At 44.1% G+C, this 15,438-nt stretch overlaps 1 protein-coding gene across 1 annotated transcript; it reads left to right on the forward strand.

The window, feature by feature from the left end:
* Positions 1-13,144: 13,144 nt before the first annotated feature.
* LOC133898304 (auxin-induced in root cultures protein 12-like) lies at positions 13,145-14,421 on the forward strand. Its single transcript, XM_062338953.1, has one exon. It carries the CDS (start codon positions 13,347-13,349, stop codon positions 14,100-14,102), a length of 756 nt encoding a protein of 251 aa, XP_062194937.1. The 5' UTR covers positions 13,145-13,346; the 3' UTR covers positions 14,103-14,421.
* The last annotated feature ends 1,017 nt before the right edge of the window (positions 14,422-15,438 follow it).

A 15,438-nucleotide genomic window follows, 5' to 3' on the forward strand; every position in this document is an offset into this window, starting at 1 on the left:
AAAGGCTTTACTTCCCGGCGTTGATCTCTTGATTGTTTTGGATCTCCTTCTTATTCTACTAACTTACAGGGAGTAAATACCTGTAACATGCTAAACTGATGAATCAGGCGCGTGCATTATGGAAAGAGGATGATAAATGCATCAGACATGGAGACCGGACGCGCCTAATCTGATTTATTTCCCGGGTCAGTTACAATTTTGCCTTACTCTTTTTTCCCTTTAGTATTTAGTACCCTGTTTGATGGAGCTGATATTCATACATATCCAAAGTTTATAGAATAAAAAATAATTTAAATATCTATTTTAATTTAAAATAAGAACATAATAATAGCTAACCAAAGGCCTTTAATCTATGTACAGCTTTAACTTAAATTATAAAACTGGAGATGATCTATTTAAAAAAAATTAGAGCTAGCTCCGTCAAATAGATCCTAGATCAACTATATTTCTCCTTTACACGTCAAGTGATCTTAGGGCAACCGATAGGCATTCTTCCTTAGACGTGATGCCCATCTCCTCCACCTTGGATCCACCTAGGATGGCAGCAACCACTTTCCTCGCTTCGGTTGAGTGAACATGTGACTGCAGGCATCACCGTGATTAGCTGTGGGGATAACACATGGCATCCTAGCGTGCCTTGCCGATCCATGTCATCTCTCCCTGCCCCTGAGCATAACTCGACATCACCATCACCAATTGTCGGTTCTACTTGCTAGTTGGATTCTATGCATGGTTGAGGCTTAATGGGTTCGTGAAACCCTAGACCTATCCACGGCCAAAATGCATGTCGCTATTGCTCGTGGTCGATTCAAGGAGTGTGCTCCCACTTGTAAGTTGTAACGGGGTGAATAGTGTCCTCACATTGTGTGTAATGGGAACATCCTCCACCTAGCTGATAATGCTATCCATTTTTTACTCCCTTCGGTCCGAAATAATTATGATTTTAGACATCGATACGATCCTTAAAATATTATTTTAATTATTATTTTTTAATAAAAAGCATAACAATAGTATATTATTATAAAAATATTTTTAGAGGCAAATTGTATTACAACATATAACATAAGCCTCGATGGCAAATCCGCTCCTGTCGAATACTACTTTGCCATACACTCACACATATAACATAAGTGCACTATATAATGTGTTTTTTTTATTGGATATGAATATTCATCTCAACTTATTATTAAACTTAATGTATAAAAAGTAATTTGTAATCAAAATTTAAAATAATTAATTATATATAATATAAAATAATATTTATTTGGAACCAGTAGTAAAAACCGAGTGGACAGCATAGGTTGGGTTGCACCAGACACCGCGAAGCAGGGAAGCACCGTAGCATTGCCATCCGAATGACACCATCCAGGCATCATTGCCATCGTCATCACTCTCCCTGCACCTCCATTCTAAACCTGAGGGCAGACACGTCACAATGACATGAGCCATAGCTCACCTTTGTCACGCCTAGACATCAACAGCAGTTCACCGCATCTCGAGGCCGGTCCCTACCACGCACCCCCAAATCCTTCCAGAACACCGCCTAACTAGCCTAGGTCAATGCTTATGGTAGACACCGATCGAAGCCCGATTTCTGTGATGTAATTAAGGAGGCTTGCCAGACTAAGCCCTTTAACTGAAGGTACAATGAATCTAGTACACATGCATTAAAATTTCGATGAAATTTTACGAATTTTAAATAGGAACGAAATATTTAATTTTGGATTTTTTTTACTAACATGTGGAACCACAAATAATGAAAAATATCTAAAATATCAGTGAAATTTTACGAATTTTGATCTTTTCACTAATAAAAAAAGAAACTAAATCGAAATTAAAATCCATAGCAGTAGGAGGAGGAGGAAGGATGTTGGTGAGCGGTCAAGTCCACCCATGCACGGCCTCACCGGCTCGCAATAACTACGAGTTGTTCAAAGCCGGCCCTTGCGTCCGCGGCAACTACACTCCCGCGGGCTCGTCCTTCACGTCGTCCCGGGCCCCGGCTCAAAGACTTCACGGGTCTCACGGAGCATTCCTACGCGCCGCGTTGAGTTGACTCGCAACTTAACGTGGGGGTTGGTGGCTTGGACCTGCCGCGCCAGTCGCCACCGCGCCCGGCCGGCGCGCTTCGCGGCGTTCCCACACCCAACTCGGCACCACGCGATGATGGCACGCTTCGCGGCGGCGCCCGCACCGGTGGGCTACTCCCTCCTGAGTGGCGGTGGGTTGGTGACTTCGGCGGGGGCCCCAATTGCCTCGTCGTGAGGGTTGGGCTCCATCTAGGTAACGTGGTTTGGAAAAAACGCACGCACGCCATGACGAGCGCGAGATTGGTCTGGGGGTTCTGCCGAAATCGTTGGGAACTGAGAGCTCCCGGTCCGGTCGCATCTGTGATCAGCACTCGCGTAACGTGCCGTACGTATCAACGCTCGACGAACTCGGAACGCTTGGCGGTTGCCGCCGCTTAATCTGGTACTGAAGTCAGTGAGGTTGTCGTCCCGTCAGCCGTCACGCGTGATGCATCACTGCGGACCATGGAACGGTTGGGTGTGTAGGTTACCGGCTAGATGTAGATGAGGCGTCGGTTTCTCTCTTCCCGGTATGCGTTCAGTTCGCACTGGCTTCGTGCGCAGCAGAGCTTGAAAGGGAAACGCAGGTAAGATGAGTGTTCGACACGCATGGGTGTACCTGCTTCTGCTGCTGCTGGAGCTTTTTGCAAAGGCGAAAGGAAATGAGGTTTTCACGTGTGCGCCTGCCGCTGAGAGTAGGCTCTGTGTCATGGTATGGACGCGGTGGATTTGGTTGCCACAACCACCAGATTTGTAAACGGCGAAACGGATTGCCTGAAGCATTCATACTTTGTGGTTACAATTACAACTCCGGCACCGCGTGCAGACCACAAGAAGCACACCTCGGTCTCACGCGTAGACAGTCCAACTCGAAACAACAGGGACAAAATTAGAAGAAAATTATGTAAGTCCAACTCGGATGAACGACCTGAATACAGGTTTCGCAGGAGACTTTTTCACCCAAATCTTATAAAATTTTCTTCCGACAAAATTAGCATACACCTACGAGACAGGGCAGTAGCTGCATGGACGTCCCCTTCCGGCGCCCCGATTCATACTACTATACTAGTAACTAGCACACGCCCGTGACCCGCTCCGCACGACCGCACGAATCGACCTTTCTGTGTGTCCAGAGTTTCTCGTCGATTTGGACCGCAAACTCGTCCGCCTCACCAACTGAGCTTTCAGCTCCAGAGCCAGAGATGCCGATGCACCCGCCGGCGCCGGGTCCCAGGCAGCGGAAGCCGTGCCACGAGAGGGAAGACGACGGGAGCCAGGCGACATGCTTGGCGCGTGGCGACGCTGCGCAGCTGCCGGAAACCCGAAATGGACTGGTGATTCGGTGCTGCCTCCTCTCTAGTCGTGCCGGCGACGGCGACGGGTCCCATGACGCCACTGTGACGGCCCGTGCAGCTGGCCACTGGCACAGGAAGGATCGATCGATCACTGTACGCGTTGCCATGGCACGGGACTGGATTAGCTTGGGGAAAAGACTCCACTGCCTTGCGATGAGTATATACTTGTATTGCTCGACTGGTTGGCAGTCACAGATTACTTTTGTCAGCGTCATGCACGTTCCTGCAGAACCCGTTTGTTTCCTCAAAGATGCAGTAGCAGCCAGGAGAGCTGCTTGTATTGTAGCACCCACTGTCTGCAACAAAGTCAGGCGAATTGGTTTATGTCAGAGCTTAGGACGCCATGGTCTTGGATTACGAAGAAAATCCACATGCCCAAAATCACAGAAATGAACCGTGGAACAAAAAGTCGGTTACTGATGCCAAACAGGGGAAATCAACGCCTTATGAATCAGGTTACGGTGATCAGCAAACACGAAAACCCGTCGTTGACAGGCAGCCCGTACCTGAAAAACGTACTGCCGTGCGTGCTGCGTGTCACTCATGCCGTGAGCACCACAAGTAGAGTTTCCAAAAGAACGACCTGCTGCGAAGAACAGAGCGGAAATTCTCATCCGGTGACATCAACACTTGAGGCTTCAGCTACCCAAGTCGTCGCTGTTCGTGTCGGGACTCGATCTCCGCTATCGCACTGTGCTCGGTTTGGTCCTCCATTTCTGCCAAGAAAGCATTGCTCCAGCTGAATCTTCTCGTGGAAATTTTTTCTGTCCGACGAGGCCAGGTAAGTTTCGTCCACAAAAAATTTATGAGCTTCGGTAAGCCACATGCATGTACAGTGCACGAGACAAGTTAGTATTACCACATCACGTCGTGGTCGAACAAGACTCCAGCAGAGCCGGCTCTCCCAGGCCCGTTCGAACGATCTTGATGCGGTCTTACGCCATCCCCAACAGAGACAGTATTTTTATCTTTTCGGATGCTACAGTAGAATATAGTTCGATCTTAGCCAATAAATTATCTTCAACAGAGACTGCAAAACGTATTTTTTTTTACTACAGTAAAGCGGGATGGACGAGGGACACGGCAAATTTGCAGCAAGAAAATGGCTCCCGTAATACTGTTCACAATGTATGCGTATGAATCCAGGGGAGAAGGAGAGTAATGGAAGAGGAAATATAATATCTGTTGGAGATAGAAAAAATAAAGGATGCTATAATAATGATAGGGGATACTGTAATGATGTTATAAGAGATGAATTTTTAGAGTTTCTGTTAAGATACCCTTAGGACCGTTCCAAAACCGCCAGTCTAGACTCTGTTTGACCTCAACTTTTATTTTTAAATAAAAAATTATAAATATATACGTCTATTTTGAAAAATTATAGATCTGGACTACTAGCTATCTGTCGCCTGTTGGAATAAAGAAATTTTTATGTTTTAATGCTCTCAAAATTCAAAACATTATCGAAACGATCATGAAAAAATTATATGGTGTAGAGGATGTTATCATTTAGCTCTAAAAGAATTCAGAAAAAAATTATGATTTGCAGAGGATACCGGACATGTCGTCTTCCAACGGACGATAAGAATTTAGATCTGTAATTTTCAAAAAATTCTGTAATTTTTCAAACCAGATGAATATATTTACAATTTTTTTATTTAAAATATATATAAAAAAAATCGTTCCTCCAGGTAATCTGAAATCTGATGGGCTCATGGTTCCGGGGAGCTAACGTCGCTGGTTTGATCTAGCTCGGAATGAAGTTGCTCTTGCTTTGCATAAAATCGCTTTGTGTAGTGTAGCATTGTCATTATGAATGTGTTTGGTAGGGATAGATTTTTTCTGAAACGTTTTGATTTCATATTATCTCTATGTTTCTCTGGTGAATTAGAATCACCAAAGAAAGCTATCTGGATTCAAAGAAGATAGTGGTATAATTGACTATTTGACCTTTTGCTGATATACTTCTTTTTTTTTTGGCAATGACAACAATTGACATACGTATATAGTATGGGCATCATCTCTTATCGCTTTTGAGCAATTGTTGGGCATTTAAATTTAATTGGAATTGATGAAATTCATGAAAAGTGAGTTCATGTAAAGACACTTGAAATTTCACAATATAACTTAGAGTTATAGATAATTTTAAAAATTAGTCCATTAATTAACATGAATATTGGTGAATTTTTCCTAATTTCTAGGAATACTTTTAAAGCTCTAAAAATCATGGAAGGTGCAAAAACAGTCAATTTTAATGAATTTTAATTTGAATTTTGTTCATAGATTAAAATATGTTGCTTATAGATTATAGAACCTACATAAAAATTGGTAGATTTTTTAGAAAATCTAAACCTATAGGGAAAAGAGATGGATTTTTTAGTATCTTGTAACATGGGCTGAATCGGGAGAATTGATGAGAGACAGTCTGTCTGTTTCAGAGATTGTCTCATGATCCTTAAATCAAGCTGCCTAAAATCATTTCTCGCTGGACCGTTTGGCTGCCGGATTCATCGAACGACCAAGAATCCGAATTTGAGTGTGTTGTTCTCCGCTCCCAATTTGAGTTTCCATGTTAAATTTGTGTACGTCTTATGTAATCCACTCCTTTTGTTTTGTCGCCAGTGACCAGATCCCGGCAGGAATCAACTCATGGCATTCGGCAAGAAATCAAAGCCCAAAATTTAAGTTTTCAAGACTCTGCCGATTGTATACGTCGGTAGTGTTGAAATCTGATTCGTGTCAGTGGTTAAACCAACCATGCTTGACGCCGGCTGAGAACAATATGGAGAGGAACACACACAAGTAGACAGTGGCAGGCTTAGTCACAGTTTCACATGAGAGAGGACGACAAAGTGGAAGTACTTCAAAATTTAGCTCAGAAGATCTGGGAATGAAGTCCAAGTTTCAACTCTGTCACAGGAGACGTTTCACCTGAGAAAAATGGGCATGACTGCTGCGAAAACATTTGATTTCACTAGCGTTCTTGCGACCAATTGGGAAGACAAAATTCGGCTTTTGGACTGCCCTTCAACCACGTTCACTTGACCCGAACTGTTCGGCTCAAACCCAACGTGGATGGCCGGCAAATGGATTTGACCGTCAGTGTCCTGCAGTTTGTCTTCTCCTTTTTTGTTCTCATCTTCTCCAAATTGCGCGACGGCCAATCTCCATATAGTTTAGGCATTTGCCATGCATCTGCGATCAAAAACACGAGCTCCTTTCCGGTTTCAGCACGGTCCCATCGAATGCCGGCTGCTGATTGAACCTGAAAGCTGGAAATCACGCCGGCGCACACGTAGGAATAGGGTATAGCACGCCAAGCTGCCAGGCTACCAGCGCGAAAAGAAATGTGAACGTTGGGTGCTTCAACTAACGTGAAACCTAACCACCCAACAAGATGGGAACACTTCGATCTGGAAAGATTAGCTAGCTTGTACGAGTACCTGAAAGGCATCATCACGTCCAGCAACTTTTCATCAGCCTTTTCGAGGAACAAGGTCAGAAAATTGCAGGAGGTCCCCTAAAAATAGGCCCTTCATGCTGGACCCTTCACGCATACATGTTCCTGTAATCTTGCTTAGACAGCTTAGTCATCTATAATGAGATGCTAAAGATCTTTTCACTCTAGTTCATCAGCATGTAGAGTGGCACACCAGACAGCAATCATTGAAGTGATAATACATTGGTACTAGACGTGCGTAGCCGTAACCTGATCTGAACATACGGTATGTTTAGCAGAGCTCTTAAGCAGCTTTCTGTCTAAAATCAAAGAAATTTTATCAAACAGCAGCTTTTAGCTTTTAACTTTTTGAGTAGAATCCGTGTGAGTGATTCTCTGAAATGAACTAAAAGTTGATGCGCTGAAAAAAACAGCTTCCACTGATTCACTTTCCGTACAGAATTATTTTCTCTATATATTTTATTTTAGAAAATCACTATAGAATCATTTTCAACCACAGAATCACTTACTTCAGAGAATCACTCATCACAGAGAATTTAGATCAGAAAAAGCTCTAACAAACATGCCCATAATCTCCCACCTTCCCCTTAAGCTCCAATGGGGATCAGGAGATGTGGCCACTTCTACACCCTGTAAAAGAACAAAGATAAAATAAAGCATTGCCGAGACGGCACGGTCATGACCAAAAACGTTCAGACCATCACATGCATGCATGTAAGGTTACCGGTGTGTTTGTTTTTTTATTTTGATTCTAACAATCTAGATTATGGTTCTTATAATATAGAATATGTATTGTTATAATCTAGATTATATAATTTGAAACAAAGAATACCAAATTATTATAATCTTCCTTCCTTCTCCCCTTTCTCTACAGACTCGCTCTCACAAGTCCATCTTCTCCACCATAGCACATCGAGATCCCCAGCTGAACTCCACACCACATAGCAGGGAACCGAGTGTTGTCGTCTAAATCTATTGCGCCATTGATGCGCTGCATCGAGGCCGAGCATCTAGGAGGTTCTCCACACATATTATGCCGTCTTCCGCCGCTGAATCGAGCCATGTGACGTCGTTCTCCCCAACTTCAACAAGTATGCCGTCATCTCACCATCGAGTTGTCGCTGTCCTGCCTTCCTCAACGAGTTGAGTACACGGTAAGCACCGCAAGACCCTTCGTCGTCCTTTGCATGCGCGGGTTCCCCCTCGGTCGGACGTCGACACGGCCGAACGCGAAGCACCGAGCGTCACCACACCATGACTACCGTCGGCAGCCACCTTCTGGTCCTCGCCGCTAGCCGGGGAGCACTCAAACGCCATAGCTGTCGTCGGTAGCCACCTTCCGGTCCTCGCTGCTAGCCGGAAAGCACTCAAACTAGATCCCCCTTGCAGGCATTGCCTCCTTCCACAGGAACCTAGCTGGATATTGTCGGAATCGTCGGTGAGGGCAGCACCAATGGTCTCCTCTCAAGCCGGCCACCGGTCTCCTCTCAGCGCTCGGTTCCCTACTTAGGCTTAGCGCTGGGAGCTTTTTTTTGGACAGCAGGGAGCTCGATTCAGGTGGCGGTAAGCTCAAGTTTTGAGGTGGGGAGACCGAAGGGAGAATAAAAAAAGCCAAACGTTATGTTTGTAATGGTAATAGTAGGTAAATATATGCTATAATCCACGATCCACAATCTAGAAGTAGCATTTTCCTTAATTGTGAATTATGGCATAATCTGCCTCCAGATTATAGAATCTAGATTGTAGAATCGACATGTTTGTTTTCGATTCTGATTTTAAAATTAGAATCTTAGAATCATAATTAAAAAATAGGCTTTATATTTCAGTTCATTTTTTTAGACTATATCTCGATCATTGAGTTGCTTATATACAACTAGCAGGTGACCCACGTAATTGTGTGCCTAGTATCATCGAACTGTGCATTTACCGTTATACTATCGTAATTGTATCACAAAATTGCGTTTTGCCTTATCATTGTCCTTTATTCTGGCACTACTATGATTGCTCCTTCATAGATATAATTCGAATATAGGTCTATCATAATAACGTTTTCATCTGTTTGAGCATTATCGTTATCTATTTGTTCTATTTCATACAAATTTTGCTTTATATACACATATTCTTATTTTTCTTTTCTATTCCAATCGAGTAACTATTGTTTCAGCTAGGAGGTCACGCTCCATCATCTATGCGGTCTATAGATTGCGCCTTTCCATGTCGCCTTTTTAACATCATAACCTTGAGCTACACGGTTTAAGCCTAGTGAAGCGTAGCACATATCCTCCTATATTGTTTCAGTAAAGGGTCCTACTCTATAGATCAATAGCTTCGTTGACGTTCCTTATTAGCTATTTGAGGGCTATGTCTTACTTTTCGGCCTGGTTAACACCGCAACCTTGAGCTATAGGGTCCAAATCCAGTGTAGTTGCACCTGTATCCACCATATTGATGATGTCGGTAGGCCATATGTGTCGATGAGCTTCTCTATTTCGTTACAATTGTCTCGGTCATTCATCATTGGCTACATGGTTTGAGCTCGTCTCACGCTTCAACACAATTACGCTTTATGACATCCTTGGCGTCAATGTCCTCTCGCGGCATCACATACATCCCCTTTTGTTGTTGCAGAGCTAGCAATGATGTCGGCCCGTCGAACTGGTTGCCTGTCTACATCTTATGGGAGGGAGAGAAAATAAGTTGCATCTTTTCTATGAGCGACGGTTGTTTAGTTGCATGATCTAAATAGATCAGTCATCATCTTCTATCAGGTCGTATCTCTTTTACCTTTTGTTTTACACCTTTTGTATTGAGCTATGTTTTTATTTTCTTCTCTTTTTTCTAGTATTTTTACATCAAAAATATCATTTGAATAGCAACTTTGATCTCTTAGGTGCAACAAATTTATGCATTAATTAAATTATGTTGTCTTTTTTTGCTGGCTTTGGCTTTATTTTTTAATAATATCATAGGTGGGTAATAGAAAGACAGATATATATGCATTTTTGGTTAAGTTTTTCGTAATAACAATGTGAGTAATTTACATACATATATAGGAACACTTTGCTTTATTTTTTCTCTAATTAACGTGATAATTTCCAAACCTTTTTTATTTTATTGGCCAATTACGTATATAGTAGATATAGATGTTCTCGTAGTACTAAAACACGTAATGCAATAACTGAGATCTCTGAACTTTTCTATAGTACAAATTAACAGGTCCAATCATGATCACTTTGTCTCTTCCTAGCTCTACCGTAGCCAAAGTTGCAATAATCAAATGCAGCCTGCCACTTTTACCGATTACGGATGCCATTGTGTGAGGTTTTGTATTACTACTCTGATCTGACGGGCGAGCTGGCCATTTGGCCGGAAGTGCAGGTAGTGGCATCAATGATCACGGGTGTAATCGTCACGGATTAACTACTCCATGCATGGTGCCCAAATGTGCAATTGCTGCTAAAATGAGTTTGTTCTTTTGCCTGTTCATAATGTATCCGGCCGCTGCAATTTGCAGAGTACTATGATATGACTTGTTCGGTGCACAAGTGATGAGACAAAGGAGTAGGAGGTACGTGAGTTTCAGACCTTCTTCAGTCTTTCCTTGTACATACTGTTGGTTGGGGACGCATAAAACGATGGAGTGTTGAAAGATTCACAATACTAGTTTCTTCAGGGAGGAGAGGAAAAAACATCCAGAACTGCTGATAATGGCTGGCCGCCTGAGAGGCTGAGACGGCTCCAAAATAGTTGGATACGTTCGTATCGCAGAGATATCAATAGGTTACGTTCTGTTGCTCATTTCTAGATCTGCCAAACAGGTGCATATCATATCAAAATAAATAAAACATAATAACAATTGCTCCTATAAGTTTTCTTCAGTTCAATCAATCCCCTGCATCCACGTTACTCCATTCCGCTGCATGTGAGCTTAACTGTACATTCAGATGCTTATTCCCAACATATAAGTTCATCCAAAGCAGAAGAATCTAAGCATCTAGCATGCATATGGATTTCTCATATCTTACCGTTGCATCATCAAACTGTCACTCCCTGCGTCATCGACCTTCGTGATTCGCGGTTCAATCTTCAACGCCCAGTAGCCCTACCCTGCATCTAGCGTCCAGAGCGCCGAACATGCATGGATTCTCGCGCCATTGAAATCTGAATGACCGAGCTTCAGTCAAGAGTGGCAACTTCATAAACTCGGACCAATCGTTTATTGCTACTAACAAAACAATGCAACATCCGTCTCACAAAAAAGCGAGAGACTGAGATGAGTAACGGACACTTCAGCTTGTCGGTGTTCTCACTTCTCCGGTGACCTGTTTGAACATCAGAATAGGCCGTTCTTCGTTTCGTCTCACCCCTGCCACTGGGAGCACGCGTCAACCTCCACATGCACCGCAAATTTGCAATGGAAAATTTGGTCAGATTCCAAAGATGTATGGACCATTGGTTCTTCATTGGAGCTTGCAAATATTAGCCTTACCAAACAAGCTGAGCGTGAGAGGGCGAGTGGCGAGGCTCCTAACGTTGTCATGTGCATGGTGCACCTTTCCAGCCCGTCGTCAAACGCAATTTTAGCGCCACGCCATGCGTTTTCTTTCCATTTGCATGTTTCCTCGCCAGGCCCAACGGAAGCGAATCTCGCTTCACTGTGTTGCGTCGTGTGGCCGCGCCTCTGTGGAATTGAGGCAGGAATCAGCATCATAAGCGGCTCATTTCGCATGCATTTTTTTTATAAATCATTTTGGGCGGTTACAGACTTGTTTGGGGCACATGGACTTTACGATTTTACACGAATCAGCTCAACTCTCGAAGAAATAAGGAAAGATCTCCTTGTTTCAATGTTCAAACGGGGCTTTAAGTTGGGAAAAATGCAAAACTCCCCAAAAGTCACTTGGATTTTGACTTCCCCCAAATTGTTTTGTTGCAAAAAAACTCCAAAATTTTGACTTTGTTGAAAAAAACCCTAAAACTTCAAAAAAAATCACAAAAAATTCTAAAAGAAAACTAGAGACAATTATAAGACCTTCTATGAAATTTGTTTTCAAAAATAATATCCTTTGCATCATATTTCATGGAGAGGAAGTTTGAAAAAAAATGTGCAGCTCATTTATTAACTCATGTTATTTTAACTTTGTCATGTCTACCATTATTTTTCCTACATAAATAATTATTTAAGTAAACTAATAAAAGTGGTTTCACTAATTTTTGGGGTGTTATGGATTAGTTATGAATTAATCTATCTGCAACACATTTACTCAATACTGCAAGTTACAATAACTATTTCAAGATTTTATGTATTTTTACAAGATAGAGGATGATGTAAGAAGACTAAAAAAAATTGTTTCATGATTTTTGGATTAGTAAATAATTAACTATGCATTTAACTTGAATTAATAAATGAGCTGTACGTTTTTCTTTTTTTCAAACTTACTCTCCATGGAATATGATGAAAAGGATATTATTTTAAAAAAAATTTTTACAAAAGGTCTCAGAATCGTCTCTAGTTTTTTTTCAGAATTTTTTTTTTTGACTTTTTTAGTTTTTTGAATTTTAGGGTTTTTTTTGCAACAAAGTCAAACTTTTAGAGTTATTTTTTTTTTGCATCAAAACAATTTTTAGAGAGTCAAAATCCAAGTGACTTTTGGAGGGTTTTTCCAATTTTCCCCCTTTAAGTTCGCAATAAGTGATTCAGAGTTTGAAACCCACATCCTAGTTTCGTCAATCGCGGCTACCACACGTCCACACGCAACAAGTTTATTTCTACACGCTTGCCAATGTTCTGACACTTGAAAATGTGGAGAATATATCAGACTAGGTTGAACTAAAGAAGCCAGCCAGGCTTAAGGGGGTTGATTTTTAACACGATTCTTTATCGGTGTCGTAGAGGGAGTTTTTGGGAGGAAGGTCGGCCCAATAAAAAAGGCAGATATGGAGCGGAGCGGCGAGGCGATAGGATGCTATTGGTCATGGGTGGCGGAGAATGACTGGTGCGGGTGTTGGGGTATGGGCGAGCGGAGACAGCTCGGTGGAGACCGGTTAGTGTGGTGATGATTAGAAGCATCGTCAGAGATAAGTGGAGAGTGGGAGACTGGGCAAGCAAGCGGAGGGTGTCGCACAGGCACAGAGGAAGAACACGGCTGCTCTAGCAAGAGAAAGAAGAGAAGACAGTGGTCGTTGGATTCTGATCGTACGTGAGAGTGCATCGATTGAAACTAGCGCTGTTTTTAGGCTGTTGAAGAATAGTATCACCTTTTATTTTTTTCTAATTGAATCCTCCAAATACCAGCCATAGAATTACTATACGTTAAAGCCCACTCCATTCATGGTGTCCAAAATTGTGAATTGAAGCCCACTACACTCCACTCGTTATAAATCCTCACCTCCCTCCCTCCCTCTCGCACAGCTCGAAGAACACCAAACCAAACACACTCAAGCAGCGAGCTTCAAATCCACATGGCCTCCACAATGCCGCTCCATCTCGCGCTGCTCCTGTACCTCCTGGTCTCGCCGGCCGCGGCGGGCGCCTGTGCGGGTGAGAAGTTCCCGGCTGGGAAGACATACGAGACGTGCGAGGACCTCCCAAAGCTCGGCGCCTCGCTGCACTGGACCTACGACGCGTCCAAGAACACGCTGTCGATGGCGTTCGTGGCCGCTCCCGCCGCGTCCAACGGGTGGGTGGCGTGGGGGCTCAACCCCACGGGCGAGGGCATGGCCGGCGCGCAGGCGCTGGTGGCGCTCAAGGGGTCCGGGTCCTCCGCTCTCACCGTGAAGACGTACAATATCACGGGCTACGTCCCCCTCGGCGGCGCCTCGACGCCCATCGCGTTTCCGGCCACCGACCTCGCCGCGGACGCCGGCAGCGGCGGCAAGATCCGGCTGTACAGCAAGCTGCAGCTGCATAAGGGGATGAAGGCGGTGAACCATGTGTGGCAGGTCGGGTCGTCCGTCACCGGCGGGGCGCCCGACAAGCACGCGTTCGGCGCCGACAACCTCGCCTCCAAGAGCAAGCTCGTCCTCGCCGGCAAGGCCCCCGCGAGTTCTCCGGCGCCAGCCCCCGCGCCGGAGGCCGGCTCGGGCGGCAGCGACAGCGGTGCGGCGTCGCAAGTGGCGCCATCTGCCGGAAAGTCCGCGTCCGCGGCGGCCGCGGCCGGCGTGTCGGCGCCGGCACTCCTCGCGCTGGCATTGGTGGGTTTCTTGGCGATGGTATGATAGCCGGATGCATAACATCTGTGAATGCGGTGAGGACTGGTGGTCGGGGGAGGAAATATCACGCTATTTTTGTTCATTTTCCTTGCTCTTTTTTCGTTTTTGGTGCTGAAATAAAATGGTTTGGTGCACTTGTTGAGCTGTTGTTAGGTAGCACGGTGATTACTGTAGGCGACATGGCATTCATTCGATCACATGGACTTAGCCATCTCCAATCGATTCTTTTCACGCTTCCCGTCCTTTTGTAAAAGGATTTTTGTTTTGTTAACGTTTAAACGATTTTCTATGATTCTTATAATGAAGAGATTTTTATTTCTATTTTTTTACTTAAGGATTTTCTTTTTTTTTCGTAAATCTCTAAAAGTAAATTGCTGGAGATAAGATAAAAATAAAAGGAATAAAAATAGAAAAGAGAAGAATGAAGAGAACGTAATGAAAAATAATAATTAGGATAGTCTTATTTGTTGTTACAGTGCTCTGTTTTTGAATCTCTAGAGATGCCGCAGTGCAAGTGTCCGGTACACTCTGCCTTCGTGCAGTGCGGCCGCCTCACCTGATTTGTAAATGCCCCTGCACTCTGCAATGAGCCGCTCACTAATACTGCGCCTCTGATTATATATGAGGATATGTTAAACTGCACGGCTTCCGAGTAGTATGCATGACCTGGTCCCTGCGAAATATGGCCGATGGTATTCATCAACCTTTTGTTTTTTCCTTATTTTTTAACGACATTCACTAGCTGTGTCTTCACCCTCTGCTTGTCTCAGTGCTCGCTCTCTCACTTTTCGCCCTCCTCCTGTCTCCAATAGTGTTCCTGCTTCCATCTACCGTGGTATTAATCCGATGCCCTTTCCTCTCCCGTCCAGCATCGACCGTCCGTCCTCCGTAGCCTGCGGCGCTCCCGTGCTTATCTTCTTTCTCGAGCTAGCCTCTGAGCTCAGAAAGTACATCGGTAGTCCCAGCAAAATATAGCCTATGCTATTTATCAATCTTTTGTTTTTCTCTTATTCTTTAGACGACATTCACCACAGTTATTTTCAACCTCTACTTGTCTCTGTGCTCACTCTCCTACTTCTATGCTCGATCCCTGTTTCGTACTCTTCTCCACTCGTCTCCAACAGTGTTTCTACTTCTTACCACCGGATCCGCTGTCGCGCTAATCCGACTCCCTTGTCTCTTCCGCCCTGACATCGTCGTCCTCTGTGGCCTGCGGCGCCCCCATGTCTACCTCTTTCTCTGAGATGACCCCCTTCCCCAAGCATCCCTATAAGCTCGGGAAGTACACCGGTGACCGTAAACCCTCCATTACTAAACCTCGCCGACCATGACGTACGCGGGG

This window comes from Phragmites australis, chromosome 18, assembly GCF_958298935.1.
Source record: "Phragmites australis chromosome 18, lpPhrAust1.1, whole genome shotgun sequence".
In the NCBI taxonomy this organism is placed as follows: domain Eukaryota; kingdom Viridiplantae; phylum Streptophyta; class Magnoliopsida; order Poales; family Poaceae; genus Phragmites; species Phragmites australis.